This window comes from Dermacentor albipictus, chromosome 2 (assembly GCF_038994185.2).
Source record: "Dermacentor albipictus isolate Rhodes 1998 colony chromosome 2, USDA_Dalb.pri_finalv2, whole genome shotgun sequence".
Lineage (NCBI taxonomy): Eukaryota > Metazoa > Arthropoda > Arachnida > Ixodida > Ixodidae > Dermacentor > Dermacentor albipictus.
Window position 1 is genome coordinate 10,564,323 of NC_091822.1, and position 22,641 is coordinate 10,586,963.

General features: G+C 45.9%; 1 protein-coding gene across 3 annotated transcripts in view; it reads right to left on the minus strand.

The window, feature by feature from the left end:
• Positions 1 to 22,641, minus strand: part of LOC139055871 (small G protein signaling modulator 2-like) — a 291,580-nt gene that overhangs the window by 80,093 nt on the left and 188,846 nt on the right. For all 3 annotated transcript variants that reach the window (XR_011511955.1, XM_070533451.1, XM_070533452.1), the window contains exons 15-17: positions 8,518 to 8,676; positions 7,305 to 7,462; positions 1,776 to 1,900 (exon numbers count right to left, since the gene is read on the minus strand). Coding sequence is in view for 2 of the 3 variants with exons in the window: in XM_070533451.1 (XP_070389552.1) it covers positions 1,776 to 1,900; positions 7,305 to 7,462; positions 8,518 to 8,676 (442 nt within the window). In the remaining variant the exon portion in view is untranslated. The remainder of the gene's footprint in view (positions 1 to 1,775; positions 1,901 to 7,304; positions 7,463 to 8,517; positions 8,677 to 22,641) is intronic.

Consider the following 22,641-nt stretch of genomic DNA (forward strand, 5'->3'; position numbering starts at 1 on the left):
GAAGAGGAAACGAATCGCCCAGGAAACAGACGAACAGCGCGCCGAACGACTGGCTAAACGCCACAACCTAGCTAGACAACTAGATTAAGCTGGACTTGCAATGAAGGTTAACCTAGGCTAACCATGCTATGCCTTAGCTTTCGCTACGTATATCCAGGCATAGCCGAGCTAAGCCACTGCCAATTTTTTTTCTCTCGCTCGCTCCCTAGTCACTACTGCGCATGCGCCACTTGTAGCACCGAGCCGCAGGTGTACCACCGCTGCGAAGCGCTGCGCTTTTCCATTGCCGCCGTTTGGTATGACATCACAACGCGTTCCTCGTCGTTGCGCTCGCCTCCTGACTTACCATACTGACTTACTGACTTACCCGCCGTGGTTGCTCAGTGGCTATGGTGTTGGGCTGCTGAGCACGAGGTCGCGGGATCGAATCCCGGCCACGGCGGCCGCATTTCGATGGGGGCGAAATGCGAAAACACCCGTGTACTTAGATTTAGGTGCACGTTAAAGATCCCCAGGTGGTCGAAATTTCCGGAGTCTTCCACTACGGCGTGCCTCATAATCAGAAAGTGGTTTTGGCACGTAAAACCGTATAATTATTATTAACCTGGACTTGCAATGAAGATTAACCAAGGCTAATCATGCCTTAGCTTTCGCTACGTATATCCTGGCATAGACGAGCTAAGGCACTGCCAATTTCTTTAACACGTAAAGTTTTGGCAACTATTCTAAAAAAATTCAGGCAGTAAGTGAAAATTCCGCTTCCAAAAGTCCCTGTTTTTGTCTAAGTTTTAACTTGTTTAACAAATTTCAATACATTTATCCGGGGGTTTAATAAAAGCGTTTCTCCGCCTAATACATACTTGAATGAGCGGCATCGCAGTTGATCCCGAGCTGAAACTTCCTCTTAACGCGCTCCCAACATTGGAGGTTATGCTACCCAGCGTGCGCTACGGGAGGATCGCATGCGTCACCTGCTCTAGCCCGGACATGGCTGCGCACTGCTGTCCGCGCAGCTGAGCGCATATTCGGCCAGCGCGTCGTACGTTGAAGGTAATCTGTGGCGGGTACCAGCACTATGGGCGAGCCGTGATGGCTGTTGCTTTCACGCTCGCTATCGTAGCGCACGCCTAGTGCTGCAGGTCGCATAATCGGAGTTTTCGAGACGTGGCAGACTTGAAATGAAGCGAGTGGCAGCACGAAGTGTTGTTCATGGGACAAGCACACGCGCTCAGGGCTGCCGTCATTGTAACATTGAACGTTCGCGGTGATCTGGTGAGATCTGTTCACGTAGGTCTCTGCGCGTGTGCAACCATGCTTTAGTTCTTAGACGAATTTTTACTGCAATTTTCGCGCTTATAGAAATACGAACCTTGCTTTGCGTAATTGTCTGATACTTTGCTGCCGCTATCAATGCTTCGCTTTTCAAGCGAAACTGCGACTTTCTCCTCGGACAAGTTCTGGACGAACGGAAGTTATGAGTGAACTGTTTGAGCACTTCACATTACATTACGGGTGCGCCGGCATTCGCAAGTTGGTTTAATCAGTATTATGCAAGTAGCACAAAAGCTGGATATGTGCACAGGGCCGTACCCTTTTCAGACCTTAAAAGACTGCGTGTTCAAACTATGTTACTGGTAGCGTTATGTTCTTGCAAAAGCTGTAACTGCCCTCTTTCATTGACGTACAACGTCTCGAACAATGGGAGGGCGAAAGATGGCGACGTGGCACACACGTGTCGCGCCCACCACCCCATACGGACAAAGAGATTGACTGACGTGCACATGACATTTCGCAGCTTCTCCAGGTTGGACGTAGTGAAGTAGGAGTAGTTGCGGTCACAGCGCTGCACGTCCTTGTCGATGCGGTGCAGGTTGAGTGAAAACAGGTCCAGGAGGTCACTCTGCAAGCAGATTGAGTTATTCATAAGATGTGGAGCTGTGGTGAGGTAGCTTAACTACAGATTTATACACGCTACAGAAAAAAGTTACCGATTAGTGTTCTGATTACTTCATTCAAAATTGTGATTGGTTACAATTACCAATTAGTGCCCCTCCAAAAAATTCAGCAATTACACAATACTAATCAATTACTTCTAAGTACGTTACTTGCTCCCCAACTTTTATTATGCAAAGATGCAATAAACAGACCACCCACTGCAGCGGCGCGTCTTTTGCGGCCCTTCGCAAATTGCTTATTGCACTTTGCACTAACAATTGCTTTTTAAAATGTTTCATCGGTAATCTACCCTCGTTATTGTCGTGACTGCGTCAGCAGGGACACTGAAGACTTCCTCAAGGAACGAAAAGAAAGGTAAAGAGAGAGGGGGGGGTTGGCCAGAGAGAGGGGGGTGCCGGACGGGCAGGGCAGTGTTCTAACGTATACAGATCTTGCGCACGTTATTGCGGTTGCTCAGCATCTGGGTCTTCTATCAAGCACAGCGCTTCAATGTTGCCGGCGCTTGGAGAAGACGCTTCCGGTTGGGCCCGCAAGAATCTGTAAAAATCTTTCCTATGTGATTTCCTGCCATTAACCTCCTATTTGATTCAGTAGAGACCCCAGCAATCATAGAAGCATTATGTAATCAAGGAGTACAGGACGCTTACATAAATATCTTGGAAAATATCTAGAGATTCCAAAGCTACCCTAATTCTCCACAAGTTGGAAGGTACCTATAAAGAAAGGGGTCAGACAAGGAGGCACAACCTCTCCAATGCTATTCCCTGCATGCTTGGAAGAAGTATTCAAGCTAATAAACTGGGAAGGCTTAGGAGTAACGATCAACGGCGAATGTCTCAGCAACCTTCAATTTGTAGATTACATTGCCCTGCTCAGCAACACTGGGGCCGAGTTACAACAAATCATCAAGGATCTTAACAAGAAGATTGTAAGAGTGGGTTGAAGATTAATATTAAGAATACAAAGATAATGATCAGTAGCCACACAAGGGAACAACAGTTAAGGTTCGCCAGTGAGCCTCTAGAGTATGTGAAGGAGTACGTTTACCCAGGTCAATTACTCACAGGGGAGCCTGATCATGAGAAGGAAATTTACAGAATAAAAATGGGCTAGAGCGCATATGGCAAACATTGTCAGACCCTGACTGAAAGCTTACCATTAAGATTGAAAAGAAAAGTGTACAATCAATGCATTGTACCAGTGCTAACTTATGCGGCAGAAACTTGCAAACTGATAAAAAAGCTCGAAAACAAGTTAAGGACTGCGCAAAGAGAGATTGAACAAAGAATGTTAGACGTAACGTTAAGAAACAGGAAGAGAACGGTGTGGATCATCGAACAAACGGGCATAGGCAATATTCTAATTGACATCAAGACAAAAAAATGGAGCTGGGCACATAATGTACTGCATAGGTTAGATAACCGCTGGGCAATTGGGGTTACAGATTGGGTGCCAAGAGGAGGGAAGCGCACTCGAGGAGGGAAAAGAATAGGAGGGGTAATTAAATTAAGAAATTCGCAGGCACTAGTTGGAATCGGTTGGCGCAGGACAGGGGCGATTGGAGAACACAGGGAAAGGCCTTCGCCCTGCAATGGACATAAAATAGGCGGATGATCACGACGAAAGTTATTACCCTTACTTCGTATAGTTGTCTATATATAGAAACTTTATTTGTCAGCAAGAGATATTAAGGAGGGGCAGATGGAGCCCCCAAGTCCAGGGCTAGCATGGCCTCTGCCACCTGCCTGACATGGCTAATTAAGGACTTTTGTCCTGCCAAGTCGGAACGGGCAAGTTGTGCCTCCCACTGCTCCATTGTGTAATTGCTATTGTCCCTATGAAGGTGCTTAGTGCACTCCCAGGTTACATGTATTAGGATGGGTATGCCCCCGCAACAAGGGCCGGTGGCCCTATAGCGAGTGGGATACATGGCGTTTGGCAATTTTAGATGGGGGAATCCCAGTCTGCATTTTGCGCTAATTGGCGGCCTCCTTCCAGCTAAGTTGTGGGTGAGGTGGTGGGTATTTTCTGAGGACTCCGCACTGATGAGCAAGGATGTCTTTGGCATTTAAATTAGTGGGATTTTGAGAGGGATAGTGCGAGTGATTTGGGTTAAAAGAGGCTGCCGTCGCTAGTTTGGCACACCGTCGAGCCTGAACAAGGGAACGGCCATTAGCCTGTTCGTTACCCTTGTACCCCCGCATGCCCCAGGCACAAGAGTAGGCGATGACAGTGGTTGAAAGATTTGGCAATTATCGCAAAGCTAGCCGCAGTCACGTGCCCTTTTAGAAACATGTGACATGTCTCCCGGGAGTCCGTGACCACGACCGAGTCCCTTTGAGAACGCTCTGCGTGAGTGAGGACGATCACCACTGCTAGTGGTTTGGCCGGTGTGGGAGATCCCGCTATGGCCGATACGATTATTTTCTGCTGGCAGATCGCGTTCACGACTGCCAGAGCGTACCTCTTTTGGTAGCGCTCGCCAGTCGCCTCTGCATACGCAGCTGTGTCCGCATACTATATTTAGTACCTAGGGTTATTCTATTCGAATATATCGATTAAATATGTTGTGCGCATGCTTTGTGCCTTTCCTTGTACTCGGGATGCATGTTCTTGGGAATTGGAGCTACTGTAAGTTTGGATCTCACCGAAGGAGGGAGAGGTACGGCCTGTTCGGTGAGATAAATGGGGTATGCTGGAATATTGAGTCGAGCCAATACTGCCCTACCCGTTTTTGTGAAGCTGAGGCGTTCCCTCTCTCGCATAAGAGGGGCCTGCCTGAGTTCATCGAAAGTATTATATACTCCCAAAGCTAGGATGCGCTCCATGGAGGTACATTCAGGCAGGCCCAGAGCCTCCTTGAAAGCGGTTCGAATTATCGTGTCGGCCTGCCTTTTTTCTTTCCTGTTCAGGATTTGGTAAAGTATGACATACGTGATTCAGCTAATTATTAAGGCCTGTACAAGCCTCAGGGTCTTCTCGCATGCCCGCCTTTCGATACGTCACTCGACGTGTCATTTGGGCTATGTTGTGGATTTGAGGGTTTTGAGCGTCTGTACTGCTCTCCATTCGCTGTGAAGCCACAAACCCAGGACTCGCATCGTGGGTACCTCTTGGACTATGTGGCCCTCAACCACAATGTTAATTGATCCTCTGGATTTAGCCTTCCGAATGTATCCAGATGACCTCGGATGTTTCGGGCGCGCACTTCAGCCCACTTCCTCGGGAGCATTTCTCCACCGCTGATACTGTGCTTTGGAGCAGATATTCTTTATTTCCTGGGAACCTCTGCTTGCCTACAGCGTGATGTCAACCGCGGACAGCATGTGACCTAGGTCGGGTATCCGATCCAGATCACACGCGAGGCGACACATGTTGAAGAGCACAGGCTATATTACCGCTCCTTGAGGTGTTCCTTTGCTAGGCATTTTAAATGTCTCCGATGTGATTTGGCCAATACTGATGCGTGCCTCGCGTTTGGTAATAAATCCCCTTATGTAATTGTAGGTACGCTCGCCACAACCCACGAGTTCGAGTTCCTCGAGTATTGCGGCATGAGAGACGCTGTCGAAGGTTTCTTTGAGATCTGGTGCTAGGACTAATCTCTCGTCGCCATACGGTATATTAGTTAGAATTTCATCGCTAAGTAGTAGAAAGGCACCTTGACAAAACCCTGTCAAAACCCTGTCATGGAGTCAGGGAACCAGTTCTACTCTTCAAGGTATCGTTGCAGTCTGCTGTGGATCAACTTCTCATAGATATTTCTCAGGCAGGACGTGAGTGATACCGGCCAGAGTGTATCAATCGAGGGATTCTTTTTTGGTTCAGGGGTCATGATTATTTTAGCCAATGTCCATTCCTGGTGCAAGTCACACTTGACCCAGTACTCGATGTTAAAATCTTTCTTATTTTCGCTAGGGCCACCGAATCAATATTTCGAATCATTGAATTTGTGATCGAGTCTGGGCCCAGTGTTGAATTTTTATTTGTGGCTTGTTACACCTCGTACACTCTCGCGAGCGTTATTTCCTCTTCTAATTTAGGGTTGGCTTCCCCTGCGGATGGTCTCGTCGTGTAGGGCCTGTTGGTCCCTATTGTTCGCCGGATGTTGGGCGTAGAGAACGCTATTCTGATGATGTCGTGGTCGCTCCCCAGGTTTTCGTATAGTTGTCTAACAATTTGCTATTCCAATTGATGCTTTGCCTTTCGAGCGAAACTGCAACATTCTATTTCGAATTCGTAAGTTGAATAATTTTTGTTTACCAGTGTGAATTTAGGATATTTTTTTTTGCTGTCCTGTCGCCTTAGGACCATACAAGAAACATGTTGCAGCGTGACACTTGGCAGCGAAATAATGTTACGGAGCCCCTTTAAAGGAGCATAGGCAAAAATAAAGGCAAATGATTCGTATAGAACCATGTGACTTTGAAAATATTGCACGTAGACTATAAACTTTGTACATCATAATAAAGGCAATATATTCATTCATACTTTTAAAAGTACTGACATGTACCATGCAAGGTTGATAATGGGGCGAGTTGATATGAATCCATGGTAAAATGAGGTTAGCACGAAAAGACAAGGATGTACAAATAACACCACAAGCGTTAACTCGCAACTAAATGTTTATTTGAACAAACATGTATTCTCAAAGCAATATGAACAACTTCATTTGTAGATTCTTACAGCGCCAACACATCCATCCACAAAGTAAAAAGGACGACACACAGGCGCTGTGTCTCGCCTGTGTATCGTCCTTGTTACTTTAGGATGTAAGTGCTAGCGCTGTAACAATTTTCAAATCAATTATGTACCAACTCGCCCAAAAAAAGTTTTAATGAATATGAAAAAATTGGCCAGTTGCCACAACTGAACGAAAGCAAGTTCAAATGGGTGAAACTTCTCAATAAAAACAAAATTGAAGGAAAACAAAAACAAGAAAATACAGACGGCGCAATCGTTAAAATGCTTAAACTGAAGACCATATCACTCAAGGCAGGGCTTATCGTGCTTCTAGAAAATTTTGTAGATTTTGTGGCTAAGTGGGTAGCGCTATTGGAACTGACACATTTTAGTGTACCATTTCTTTGGTAAAACACTTTTATGGAGATTGTACGCCCCATTGTCATTGTCATTATTTTAATACTTACAAACTTTACGAACATTACAGTGGCTATTTTAGGCCTCTGTACAGCCACATAACATCTACCTTTTGCCATTGAGAATGTCATCACCAAAATGGCACCATTTCTTGGCCCTTCCACCATAGGAATCCATATATCAGCATCATTAGAACCAAACAGCCCAATCTTTGACATTGCCAGCAATCGCAGCCAGGCTGCACTTACCGAGTAGACGCCTCCACTGGAAGAAGCTGGCGACACACAGCTGGATTCGTCGTCGACAATGGGCGGCTGCAGCAACTGCAGAGGATCAGCAGGAAGTCGAGCTTCCCCTTCGTCTTCTTCTACCTCCTGGCCAACCTCCTCTGCTCCTGCTTGTTGGCCTGTGCACAAGCGAGCTTTTAAAACAAACGACTCAGGCTATATATGAACTTTACTCTTGCTTTCAAAGAAAACATTTATTCAGGCAAGAAAGACAGATTATTAATGAAGATTATTGCAAACATTGAGGGCCAATGTTTGCTTCACCAACTTCTCTCACGGACAAGTCACAGCAGCTATGTTATCGTATTCATCGTCATCAACTTGTTTCTTAAGTCCGAAGCACAACTAAAGGGGCTTACTGAATATTAGCAGTTACCTCCGTCCTGCATCAACTGAGCTAAGCCCTTTACCTGTAAACTCTGTAGCAGCATCACTTTACAAATGGGATAAGTGGCACAAGGGTCGAGCGAGGTGACCGCCAGCCATAGCCACAAAAGGACGGGTGGACATCTCTGCTCATCAGCGTTGACACCATCTGCTATTTCTCTCCATATGACTCAGGAAAACATCATCCTGGTCACTGCCAGCTGACAAAATTCTGCATGCGGCAATAGCACTGGGTTGAAACAAATGCTGTTTTGGATAAAATTAACGCATTTGGTTTTTGTCTGTTTGCCCCCGTGCCAGTAAGCTCGGTTATACAGGCTGACCGCACAGCAGTTAGTAACCACAAATGAGGGTCAGGGACTTGTGCGAAACACAGACAACAGAACATGATAGGTTGTATTGGCTCCTGCCACTAGAGAGCTGGCAAGTGCCGGCTCCCTCTTGCAAGAAACCATTGTGCAAGGGCTAAAGGTGGGATATAACTAAAGGAACTAGCGGATAGGCTGAGTTGCATGCTCAGAATCACGTCTCACCATTTTAGGTGCATAAAGAAGAAAAAGATAGAACAACATGGTGGCAAATAAGTGGGTGCATTATCAGCTTGGCTTGCATAGGACTGCAACATTCAGTATGCCAGAACTGATGAAAAAAGAGAGGAGTGTCACACGTAACAAAGTACATTTGCCTTTTTACAACTGTGTTGATGCAGAACATCTTGGGAAACTTTTTGTGGGAGCACATATGAAAGGCAGTGTTAACATAAGTAATCTCTTTTTTTTTTGCTTACCGGTGCCTGCGTGGGCTGGGCTGTGGCTGCTGTCGATTTCCCACGCAATCTCTTCCCCTTCGCAGACTGCTTCATCGTGGGCAGCAGCATCCATGGAGCCTTCACTATCGCTGCTGCCATCTTCAAATACCTCGTTGCTTAAGTGTGTGTCCCTAGGACCTGCAGTAACAGGGACAGAACACTCCATTGCTTAAACCTTTAGCTCTCTACTATGCTAGTGTTGTGAAAAGATCGCCTAATGCCTCTCATCGAAATTGACACAGCTTGCTTTCATAATAAATTTTCTAACATGCATTACATGTCATGCAAGTGCACATTTTTCATCAGTATGTATAAAGACTTACTTTCTGAGGATCCTGTCCCAAGGGTTCGCGTAAACACCTGAACTGTTCAGCAGCCACCTGCTACAGCGTAATCAAGATTTTGTACTCTTTTATGCAGTTCTATTTCACTAGTATGGCTGCAGCCCTCTAAGGGGGCCTTTATTCAAAGCAATTTGCGACTGTTTTGCTGTGGCCACATATTGGGCAGCTTGCAAGCTGCCACCTTAGCAGCAATATCATGTTATATACAGAATAAGAAAAAAATGGCCAGGCTTAGCTTGGTTAAGCAATATGCGTTGCATATTGTGCGAGTGGGGGCCCAGCTTTTCCTCCAGCTGTCGTCACGTCACGTCACGTGGTTGCGCTAAAGGTCAATGGTGGCTGCCCGGCCGCGCCCAAGGGCTGAACTGAGTGATTGCAATGTGCAACGCATAAAAATAGAAGCAACTTAATAACAAACATAGCAAACTTAAAGGAGAATAAGCCCACATATGAGACGCGCAGCAATGAACAATGGCTCATACCCTCAATGGTGGCTGCCCGGCCACGCCCAAGGGCTGAACTGAGTGATTGCAATATGCAACGCATAAAAACATGGCAGTGCCAGCATAATGCTCTGTGCTAGCACAACATACTTAGTAGCCTAAAGTTAGGCTATTATTTAGTTAGAAGTAGCTAGAAGTTGTGCGATTTGCATGTGGTAGGGCAAAGGTTCTCGAACTGGGTTTCAGAAGCAGAGTAATCGCAATTGCATGCCCACCTTCCCCCTTCGTTCCCAGAAGTTTCTCAATTTAAATATGTAATTTCGCACAACTCTGAATTTACTGAAGCATTCATACATCGCATATGCATAGTTTCTGATAATGGTCTATGCTGCAGCACTGCAAAAGATTTGTTGCTGCGTGATTTACTGACACGCATGAGCACCCCCACTGCGTGGTACTAAACATGAGTGACCTCACAAGTTTTCAACCTCACAAGGTTGACAAATTTTATCCATTCTGAGAGCTTAGCGACTACTAAAACTTCCATAAGCCAGGTCACGAGAATTTACAGCTTAATCTTAAAGATGCTCTATAGTATGAACAGATCAAACAGCAACGAAGCCTATTAAAACTTGGCTATTAAAACTGCCTATTAAAAACTTGGCGTCTTGGCCCCCGCATGAAAGTGCCGTTCACAATTACGGCAACTGTCAAGTTCTTAATTTCTTCATCTTCGAGGTGAACATTTGACTGAAATCAGACAGTTGGGAAGCACTTGAAGTTACACAATCTAAACAATAACCAACAAAGAAGGTTCATTAGAGATTGGCCTAATGTTTCGGGGTCATTCGAATTCTTTCATCTGGATTCGCTTCGGGATGAAGCAGCAGAAATTTATATATTGGGCTTGCAGCCCTGGCAGTGGTTCCTTCAGGAGGTGACCTTGCATAGGCCCTATGAAGCAAGTACTACGAATTGAGTTTGTATGAAGTCATCTGTCAGACAAAATGTCACCTGGTCAAGAAGAATTAATAAGAAAACAGAATAGACGCTGATGAAGATGAAGAAATTAAACAAACGATCATTAACCAAGAAGGTTTATTAGAAACTGACTCAATGTTTTGGAGTCATTCCAATTCTTTCATCAGGGTGGCTTCTGGAAGCAGCAACGGATTTTTATATATTGGACTTGTGGCCCTGGCAGTGGCTTCCCCGAGCAAGTAAGTACTTCATAGTACTAAAAGGCGTTACTGCACACTTTTTCAACTCAGACTACTTCCCGTAAATGTAGCTTTTTTACATTCCTACAACTGTAAAATACAATTCTCTTGCTTAATTTTTGTACAGCAGACACTTGCAGTCCTTCAGTAGATATTAATCAGGATAGCTCAGCTCTGACTGGCACACTGTTCTTTCAAAACTCTATATTTGTTAGTGGAAAAAGCTTGATTATGAGCCAACACATCGAAGTTGACAGGAAGCGTTATCTCGGGAGCTCCTATCTAAACAAATGGGAATGGAGAAATAATTTTGCTCAGTATACACCTCATTGAATTTGATTAGATTTGTTGCATTTAATGACACTGTTAGCATCTAGTAACTGCACGAAGCACATTTTTTAGTTAGATAAAATTGTTTTACAAATGTGATAACTGGTAAAATTGAAAAGGACTCCAGTACTTAGTTTTAAACTCTGTAACTAAGGAATAAATTAAGATATTGCAATTACGCAAACTGAACCTGTTAAGATACCTAACAAATTAAATGATAGGGTTCTGCATGCCAAAACCACTGATTGATTATGAGGCACGCCGCAGTGGGGGACTAGAAATTTGGATCACCTGGGGTTCTTTAACGTGCAATTAAATCTAAGTACACGGGTGTTTTCGCATTTCTTCCCCATCGACTGCCCAACACAAGATATCTAAAGCAAACAAATTGATGTATTATACACTACTCTAAACTATACCACTGATTTGTGCATAGGTTATTTGCAAAACCCTCGTAAGCAGCAACTTCAGATAAGCTGTAATCTCGTATGTCAAATTAGTTTGCTTTGTGTCCTCTAAGAGATGCAGTTTATAGAACTGCGGTATTTGTCTTTGGTGCTATGTTACGAATTTGTTAACATTATGCTTGAAATGTTTTTTAAACATATCGATTTTTGCCAATTTTCGTACATAGTATGAGGCCATAAATCAAAATTCTGCTTCCTGCAATTGCTAAAATTTAGCTTCCTCTCTCAAGTGTGAACAAATTTCATTCAAATCATTTGAGTGGTTGTCTGGTGAGAGCACTTCTGCATTTTGCATGTAGTTATTGAATAAAGAGGTCATAGTTGGCCCTAAGCTAAGGCTTCCTCTTCTACTTCTAAATTTGGCCTCACAACAAGGAACCGCTGACATCAGTGTAATGACGGATGAATCGTAGATGTCATGATGAATGAAATCATAGATTTTATAGCATGCATGAGTATTTGAGTCATTCGTACGCAGGAAAAACTCTTGGATGTTACCCACTCAAGTTCTTACTTGGTTTTAAATAAAGTGTAACTGTTCTCTATCGACAATGATAAGCAATTATTTAACACCGTGCAGATGATGTCAAAGTGCACGGTGTCATGCAAGGCTAGTCTGGATATTTGAATGTGACGTCACAACTCTTTCGTTTCTGCATCACTTCTGCCTAACTAAGCTTCTGTTCGTGCTCCAATTAATTGACTTGTATGAGACTTCGAGCCCCATATTCATGAAACATCTGTTATGCAAGAGCCACGGGGGTGGCGAATTGCGGAAAGCATTTACGAAAGAGGATTTTCTTTAATATTGGCCAAGAAGTCTCACCAGGTACTCTGGTCTAACATAATATTTCTGTTTACTGTTTCTTTAAACATCATTTTGTGTCAACATGCATCAACTGTGAACGACTCCGTAACGACTTACAACACCACCGTTATCCCCCTCTGTTATCAACGATGCGATTCAAAAAGCAGACAACCTTGATTGTCAAGCGCTCATCAGCAGCAAACCAGCTCCCCCAGATTGACGGACTAACTTTATCCTCAGGTGTTCAGCATCAACTCCTAACATAAATCGTATCCTCCGGAAACATCATATACCATACTCTTGCTGAGTGAGAAAGTGCACTAAATTGTTCCTGAAACTCCACAAGTGGTATACAGACGGGCCACCGACCTCAGAGATGTCATGTCCTCTAAGACACAGGTAATTTCACAGGCCGCGCACCATGCAAGAAAACTTTGACGCAAGCTCTGCTCCATGATGAGTACCACTACTGTTACCAAGAGCACCGCGTGTTCATTTTCTCTTAAATTAAAAAGGGAATCACAACTGCGACAATTGCAATGTTGTATTTCTCCTCGAATGCACCATTTGCTGCGCACGATACTCATCAGCAGCAAACCAGCTCCCCCAGATTGACGGACTAACCTTATTCTCAGGAATTCAGCACCAACTCATAACATAAATCGTATCCTCCAGAAACATCATATACCATACTCTAACAGAGTGAGAAAGTTCACCAAATTGTTCCTCATACTCCATAGGTGGTATACAGACGACCCACCAACATCGGAGATGTCATGTCCTCTAAAACTAACTCAGCTAATTTCACAGGCTGCGCACCATGCAAAAAAAAAAATCTTTGACGCAAGCTCTGCTCCATGATGAGTTCGACTAATGTTACCAAGAGTCCCACGTGTTCATTTTCATTTAAATTCCAAGAGAATTACAATTGCGACCTTTGCAATATTGCACACCTCCTCGAATGCACCATTTCCTGCGCACGACACACTCAACAAACGGAAACCCCTTTTAAGCTATAGCATTTTCTAGGGGAATTAATGAATGCATCGGTGGGATGACGTCTATGTTCAACTAGCAAGAGATATATTTCCTAGATTGCCGACATGTTTGGTGCACCAGCTAATATTTTTCCTGTCTGTTTTACGCATTATCTAATGGTTATATATGGTACATATTGTCACATGGTAATGATGGTGAAGAAGGCAGCAAAAATTTGATTAAAGAACTAGCTTTTATTGGACGAACTTGTGCCCTCAAAAGTAGGCTACACTCAAAGAACGATAGCGGCGAATACACTCGGCAATCGTCGAAAATCTGAAGAGCGGGTCAAGCGCGTCGGCTTTTATACATCAGTCGTCGAATGTTCCAGATTAATCGCTGGGACCCACGGACCTTCCACAAAGTTCTACATTATACGCGTCGCGCACACATGCGATCAGATTACACAAGGTTCGGTCACAGACAGCGGATGGAAACATCGATAACATTCCAGAAACTTCCCATACATGCAGGTGCGTCCTGCGCTGTGCGATAACATTTGTTAGGCGGTGAAACGTGTCGCCCGATAAAGACAAGTACACGTGTCAATACCCCCTCTTAAAAAGCATCGACCCGATGCTGCAAACAAATAAAAGTAATAAAGAACAGCACTCGTAGCAAAGAAAACAAAATAAGGAACTTCGTCAGCGTCCGCAAAAGGGTTTAAGACGCATCCCGTGGACCACTTCAGATCGTGCGCGGCGCCGCTGTGAATACGAAATGCCGTCTGACACGACCTCATAGTTATATTTTGTTATAGCGCAAGCTTCACAAAGACAACAGAAGGCACATCTGACACGTCAGATGTGCCTTCTGTTGTCCTTGTCAAGCTTGCGCTATAACAAAATAAGATATGCCGTACCAACAAGCCCCTATTGCAGCCCTCATAGTCCAGTGCGCCAATACGTCGAATGACCTTGTAGGGTCCGAAATAGCATCGCAATAGTTTCTCACTCTTTCCTCATCGGCGTATCTGGGTTCATACCCAAACACTGTCACCGGGCTGGTACTCGAAGAAGCGTCGTCGAAGGTTGTAGTGTCGGCTGTCGGTACGCTACTTGTTCTTGATCCGCGGGCAGGCGAGCTGTCGGGCTTCGGCACGCTGGAGATAGGTAGCGACGTCAAGATTCTTTTCGTCAGTGACGTATGGCAGCATGGCGTCGAGCGTCGTCATCGGGTTCCTGCCATAAACCAGCTTAAACGGCGTGATCTCTGTTGTTTCTCGCACCGCCGTGTTGTTAGCGAAGGTTACGTACGGCAGGACGGCATCCCAGGTCTTGTGTTCGACGTCCACGTATACATTGCTAGCATGTCGGGGAGGGTTTTATTCAGGCGCTCCGTAAGACCATTCGTCTGTGGGTGGTAGGCAGTTGTCCTCGTGCGCCTTGTGTGACTATACTGCAGAATGGCTTGGGTGAGCTTCGCTGTAAAGCCCGTTCCTCTGCCGGTGATGAGGACTTCTGTGGCGCCATGTCGTAGCAGGATGCTTTCGACGAAAAAATATTGCCACTTCGGCTGCGCTACCTTTCGTCACAGCTTTAGTTTTCGCGAAGCGGGTCAGGTAGTCCGTCGCCAAAACAATCCACTTATTTCCGGATGTTGACGTCGGAAACCGTCCCAACAAGTCCATCCCGATCTGCTGAAAAGGGCGGCAAGGAGGCTTGATCGGCTGTAGTAATCCCGCTGGCCTTGTGGGTGGTGTCTTGCGTCGCTGACAGTCTCGGCATGTCTTGACGTAACGGGCGACGTCGGTGGTTAGGTGTGGCCAGTAATACCTTTCTTCTATCCTCGATAGCGTCCGGGAGAAACCGAGGTGCCCAGCGGTCGGATCGTCATGTAGGGCGTGCAATACATCTGGACGCAGCGCTGACAGAACAACAAGAAGGTAGTTGGCGCGGACTGGTGAGAAGTTATTCACGAGTAGATTGTTTTGAAGGGTGAACGAAGATAATCCGCGCTTAAATTCCCTAGGGACAACGTCGCTGTGCCTTCCAAATACTCGACGAGGCCTTTTAGCTCCGGGTCTGCTCGTTGCTGTTCAGCGAAGTCTTCCGCGCTTATTATTCCAAGGAAGGCGTCGTCATTCTCGTCATCTTGCGGCGGCGGCTCGATGGGGGCGCGTGATAGGCAATCGGCATCATAGTGTTTTCGTCCGCACTTGTAGGTTACAGTGCTGTCGTATTCTTGTAGTCTGAGGCTCCACCGCGCCAGTCGTCCTGAAGGATCCTTTAAGTTCGCTAGCCAACACAACGCGTGATGGTTGCTCACGCCTTTGAATGGCCTACCATATAGATAAGGGTGAAATTTAGCTGTAGCCCAAACGGTGGCGAGGCATTCCTTTTCGGTCGTAGAATAGTTGCCTTCCGCTTTTGACAGCGACCGGCTAGCGTAAGCTATAACCTGTTCAACTCCGTTTCTCCTCTGGACTAGAACGGCACCGAGGCCTAGGCTACTGGCGTCAGTATACATTTTTGTATCGGCGTACTCGTCGAAGTGCGCAAGTACCGGCGGCCACTGCATGCGTCGTTTGAGTTCTTCAAATGAATCGGCCTGCGGCGTTTCCCACTTGAACTCAACATCACATTTAGTTAGACGTGTCAGCGACTCGGCGATGCGTGAAATGTCCTTGACAAAGCACCTGTAGTAGGCACACATGCCAAGGAATATATGCACCGCCTTCTTGTCGATGGAATTCGGGAACCCTGCCATTGCAGCTCTCTTTTGCGAGTCTGGGCGGGCACAAGATTTGCTGATTACGTGACCTACGAACAGAAGCTCATCGTAAGCGAAGCGGCACTTTTCCGGCTTCACAGTGAGTTCTGATGACTTGATGACCTCTAGTACTGTCGCAAGCCGCCTGAGGTAATCGTCGAAATTTCTGGCGAAGACGACGACGTCATCCAAGTAAACGAGGCACGTCTGCTACTTCAATCCTGCTAAAACCGTGTAAATCACGCGTTGGAACGTTGCAGGCGCTGGGCACCGTCCGAATGACATAACCTTGAACTCGTAGCGGCCGTCTAGGGTGATGAAGGCGGTCTTTTCGCGGTCTCTTTCGTTGATTTCCATTTGCCAATAGCCAGACTTGAGGTCCATCGACGAGAAGTATTTAGCGTTGCAGAGCCGATCCAATGCGTCGTCTATTCGTGGCAGGGGGTATATGTCCTCCTTCGTGATTTTGTTCAGACGACGATAATCGACACGGAAACGTAGGGTTCCGTCCTTTTTCTTCACCAAGACTACAGGAGATGCCCACGGGCTTTTCGGAAGCTGGATGATGTCATCGCGCAGCATTTCGTTGACTTGGTGCCTTATAGCTTCAGTTCTTGCGTCGAAACTCGGTAAATGCTCTGGCAGAGTGGTCGAATGCACTCTTCGGTTATTATGCGATGCTTTGCGACACATGTTTGTCGAATCCGTGATGACGTCGAAAAGCACTCTTTGCATCGTTGAAGCAGACTTCAGAGCTGTTGCTGCTTAACCACGGGTAGAATTGGATTTATGTCGAAGTCTGGCTCGGGCACTACGGTCGTCGGGGTAGATGCGGTAGAATCCGAGAGGACAAGTGCATTGCTGGTTTCCAGAATTGCCTGCATGTATGCGATCATCGTGCCCTTGTTGACGTGCTTCGAGCCCCTGGCTGATGTTTGTCAGCAGCACTTTCGTGTTTCCTTCGTGCTGTCGACCGATCCCTCTTGCAGCGCAAATTTCACGGTTGAGCAGTAGACGTTGGTAGCCTTCGATGACGCCTTCTACGTCAGCGGGTGTTTCGGTGCCGACCGAAATAACGATGCTGGAGTGAGGCGGGATGCTCACATGATCTTCAAGCACACTCAAGGCGCATTGAATAAGAAGGCTCTCCAGCGGTATCGCTTGATCTTCCGACAGCGTTATTGACTTCGACCTCAGGTCGATGATTGCGCCATGTTGGTTCAGGAAGTCCATGCCGAGAATGACGTCTCGTGAACACTGTTGGAGGATAACGAAGATGGCAGGCTAAGTCCGGTCGTGAATGGTAATTCTTGCTGTGCACATTCCAGTAGGCGTTATGATGTGTCCTTCAGCCATCCGAATTTGAGGGCCTTCCCATGTAGTCTTAACTTTCTTCAACTGGGCGGCAATGTGTCCACTCATGACGGAGTAATCGGCCCCTGTGTCGACTAAGGCTGTGACTGCGTGGCCGTCGAGAAGCACGTCGAGGTCGGTGGTTCTTTGTCTTGCATTACAGTTTGGTCTTGGCGTCAGCAGCGGTGACAGCCAGTAGGCGCAGGACTAATCAGAGTGGCTGTTCTGCTACAGGTAACCTGGGACTAACCGCAAGGAGCTGCTAGTACGAGGGTGTCCTTCACTGGAAGCTTGAAAGCGGCACAGTATCGGAAGCAGCCCTGGAGCTACCCACTGCGCCATTAACCCCGGAGACTTGCCGCGACGAACCGCTAGGTGCAAGGTGCCTTTCACCGAAGGTTTACGAAAGGCAACCCATCGGCATCACCCGGAAGCTACCCACAGTGCATCAGCAAGAATAGAAAAGGAAGCGCTCGACATTCATCGTAGCATTTGGCAGCGGTGACAGCCAGTAGGCGCAGGACTAATCAGAGTGGTTGTTCTACTACAGGTAACCTGGGACTCACCGCAAGGCGCTGCTAGAACGAGGGTGTCCTTCACTAGAAGCTTGAAAGCGGCACAGCATCGGAAGCAGCCCTGGAGCTACCCACTGCGCCATTAACCCCGGAGACTTGCCGCGACGAACCGCTAGGTGCAAGGTGCCTTTCACCGAAGGTTTACGAAAGGCAACCCATCGGCATCACCCGGAAGCTACCCACAGTGCATCAGCAAGAATAGAAAAGGAAGCGCTCGACATTCATCGTAGCATTTGGCAGCGGTGACAGCCAGTAGGCGCAGGACTAATCAGAGTGGTTGTTCTACTACAGGTAACCTGGGACTCACCGCAAGGAGCTGCTAGAACGAGGGTGTCCTTCACTGGAAGCTTGAAAGCGGCACAGCATCGGAAGCAGCCCTGGAGCTACCCACTGCGCCATTAACCCCGGAGACTTGCCGCAACGAACCGCTAGGTGCAAGGTGCCTTTCACCGAAGGTTTACGAAAGGCAACCCATCGGCATCACCCGGAAGCTACCCACAGTGCATCAGCAAGAATAGAAAAGGAAGCGCTCGACATTCATCGTAGCATTTGGCAGCGGTGACAGCCAGTAGGCGCAGGACTAATCAGAGTGGTTGTTCTACTACAGGTAACCTGGGACTCACCGCAAGGCGCTGCTAGAACGAGGGTGTCCTTCACTAGAAGCTTGAAAGCGGCACAGCATCGGAAGCAGCCCTGCAGCTACCCACTGCGCCATTAACCCCGGAGACTTGCCGCGACGAACCGCTAGGTGCAAGGTGCCCTTCACCGAAGGTTTACGAAAGCCAACGCATCGGCATCACCCGGAAGCTACCCACAGTGCATCAGCAAGAATAGAAAAGGAAGCGCTCGACATTCATCGTAGCATTTGGCAGCGGTGACAGCCAGTAGGCGCAGGACTAATCAGAGTGGTTGTTCTACTACAGGTAACCTGGGACTCACCGCAAGGAGCTGCTAGAACGAGGGTGTCCTTCACTGGAAGCTTGAAAGCGGCACAGAATCGGAAGCAGCCCTGCAGCTACCCTCTGCGCCATTAACCCTGGAAACTTGCCGCGACGAACCGCTAGGTGCAAGGTGCCCTTCACCTAAGGTTTACGAAAGGCAACCCATCTGCATCACCCGGAAGCTACCCACAGTGCATCAGCAAGAATAGAAAAGGAAGCGCTCGACATTCATCGTAGCATTTGGCAGCGGTGACAGCCAGTAGGCGCAGGACTAATCAGAGTGGTTGTTCTACTACAGGTTGGTGCTGTTTTTCTGTCTGTTACAGACGCGTTTTATTTATTTGATTTGTCACCGCTGCCAACATGTTGTGTCATTTTGCTTATTGAATTTCTTTTTGCACATTTTGCACTTTCTACACTTGGTGATGTCACAGAAGGAACGGGATGCACGCTCTGACCTGCCCGAACTACGTTTTGAGATGAAACAAATGAAAGAGGGACTTGAATTCATGGAAAAGCAATTTGAAACAATGAAGCAACAGTTAATGGAATAGCGCACCGAGAGAGAAAGCTTAAGGAAGGAAAATGACAGGCTGAAGGCTAAATGCAGTGAAAATGAGTCAATCATTGTACAGATGCAGAAGCGAGTTGTTCAGGGTGAGCAGTACTCTCGCAGGTGGAATGTGGAAATAAAAGGGCTCGTTGAGAAGAGAAATGAAAACATCATTGATCTTGTAGGCCTGATTGGTGGTGTCGTTGGCGAACCCATTTCTGCTAATGATATAGAAGTGTGCCACCGAGTACCGACTCGTGAGCAGGGCAAAACGAACATTATTGTTCAGTTCAAAAGCAAGCAGAAACGGGACCACGTCGTCGAGAAAGCCCGCAAGAGCCGCATTCGGAATCGCGACGTAGGAATCTCCAGTGAAGCCCAAATCTTCGTGAATGAGCATTTCTGTCCGACACTGAAGCGGCTGCTTGCACAGGCAATTGCAAAAAAACGGGAGAATCAGTGGCAGTTTTTGTGGACTAAGAATGGGAAGAGTTTCGCGCGCAAGACACAGTCCAGTCAGGTGGTGCGCATTGAAGCATATTCTGACCTCGTCAAGATTGCCTAGGATACTTCTGCTTATAATCTGTGTTACGTTTTCTTGCACACGCGATGCTGAATCAAGAGTTTTGCCTGCCATGTGAACTTAAACTTCCGGCGCAGTCGCAGGGTATTTTCACTGCCATTCACATCAATGTACGTTCCGCCGCCACTAAGCTCGATGAGTTAAGCACATTCTTTAATGAATTTAACTTCATGTTCGATGTGATAATGTTGACTGAAACGTGGTATCACGAAGGAAGCGACATGTTAAATATGATTGAATACAATCATTATTTTCTCAATCGAAGTGGTCGCCGTGGTGGCGGAGTGGCAATGCACGTAAAAAAACACATGCTCTGCGACATAATCCCGGAATTTACGTGCATTACTGCCGACTACGAAGTACTTTGCATAAAGAGCAATATCAACATGTACGTGGCGTTTTACCGCCCACCGTCTGGTGATATGAGTGTATACCTGGAATTTATTGAGGAGATGTTAGAATACTCAACAATTCACCAGTATAACTCTAATAGGTGGCGACTTTAACATAAACCTTCTCAAGGATAATTTGACCTCCCGCGAATTCCTTAACAAATTTTACGCTTGTGGCTACAATAACGTCATTACTACGTCAACACGCGTAACGACAACTTGCCAGTTCATACTAGACTTGTTTATCGTCAGCATAGACACTGATGTAAGCGCAGCTGGCACGGTATGCGCCGGTGTAAGTGACCACTGTCCTGTCTTTATTGCTTTTCCTAAAACTACTGAAAATGAAATAACTTACCAGGATATCGTTAAACATACATGTATGTCTAGCAAAAATATGGCCTCATTCCGCATGCATATGCTGAGGGAAGATTGGTCTTCTCTTTACGATAAGCTAGACCCAAATGAGAGCTATCCTGAATTCTTATCTATATTCACTAGTCATTACAACACCTCTTTTCCTTACGTAAGCACCAAAACTAACAGAAAAAGAAAACATTGGGTAGGGCGCGAGCATATCAAAATGATCAAGAAAAAAGGTCGCCTTTTTAAGAAGTTTTTGCGCACACCCGATATTAAGGAATTTTAGGCCTTTAAAACTTACAGAAACAAACTAACTGCCGCGCTGAAAAAGGCAAAGGCCTCCTACTATAACCACATATTTTCTGACATCTGTCGACGGCGCCCAAACCAAGTTTGGAAAGCCATCAATCAGGCATTGAACCGCAAAACGGGTCAGAATACTTTAACGGAAATAACCATTAGCGGGAACAAACTTCCCGGTGTGCATCTAGCCGAGCACTTCAGTGAGCACTTTGCTAATGCGGTGCAACCACTGGGAAGCATTGCTCATACTAACATTATACCGTAATATTGATACAATTTTTCCCGCACCTACAGATGAAGCAGAAATAGTACGCACATTTCTTTCTCTAAAAAACAGTAAAGCTGTCGATGTCGATGGATTTCAGGTAGAGGCGATTGAGCACGTAATTGATCTCCTTGTTCCTTGTCTAACCTACGTGTTTAATCTAGTCTTTCAATCTGGCTGTTTCCCAAATCTCTTGAAAATCTCAAAAGTTTCTCTTATACTTAAAGGTGGAGATATTAATGATGTTAATAATTACTGACCAATTTCTATTATTCCTGTATTCTCCAAGGGATTAGAGAAGATAATATTCTGCCACGTAAATAGCTTCTTCAACAAACACAATATACTTTCGGAGTATCAGCACAGTTTTCAACGTGGTAAATCTACACAGACTGCACTGTTAGCTCAAAAAGAACTGATAATTAATAACATCGAAGAAAAAAAAGCTTACGCTGGGCGTTTTCATTGACTATATCAAAGCCTTCGATACCCTAAACCATCGCATTTTACTCGGGAAATTAAGTGCTTATGGGGCACGTGGGGTAGCTAATTCACTATTTAGTTCGTATCTGTCTGAGAGAAAACAATGCGTCTCAATTGCTGTTTTTCATCTTCTAAAACCATTTCTTGTGGCGTACCTCAAGGAAGCATTTCAGGACCAATGCTCTTCAATATCTACATAAATGATATTGTTAAGATAAACAATGACGCCTCATTCCTGCTCCATAAAGATGACACTAATATTTTTGTTTCTGGACAAGATCCAACTGAAATTGTTGCGAGAACTCAAAGTGTACTTTCAGATGTGCTGCAATGGTCTACAGCTAATGGCCCTACGAATAAATGCGAAAAAAAACTAAAGCTGTCTTTTTCAGATCCCCAGGCACTGAAGTCAACGTGAACCAATCATTAACGCTTGAGGGAATACCCATCGAAATAGTGGAGAAACATAAACTTCTGGGCGTGACTTTTTCTGCTCATATGACATGAACGTGTCATATTGCATCACTGACTAAATCGTTATCCCGTGCTGCGGGTGTTCTGTCACGATGTAGGCACTTTCTTCCAGAAAAGGCTAAACTTCAGATTTATCATGCTCTGCTTTCTTCCCATATAAATTACTGCCTGTTAGTCTGGGGAACCACAACCCTTAGTAACATAAATACAATTCAGCTATTGCAGAAAAGAGCACTTCGGTATATTGCAAACGTCCTGCGCAATAGTTGTACAGTTACATTGTTTACCCGCTATAAAATATTCAGTGTGAAACGCATGTTCGAGTTTCGTTTAATGTATGCTTATTTTTTCTCAAACGAACAATTCAAAGTGTTTATTAAAGATTTATCTAATATAAGCATGCATTACACTGATTCACGCACCCGCAGCACCGACAAGTGGCTTGTTCCTCGTTCC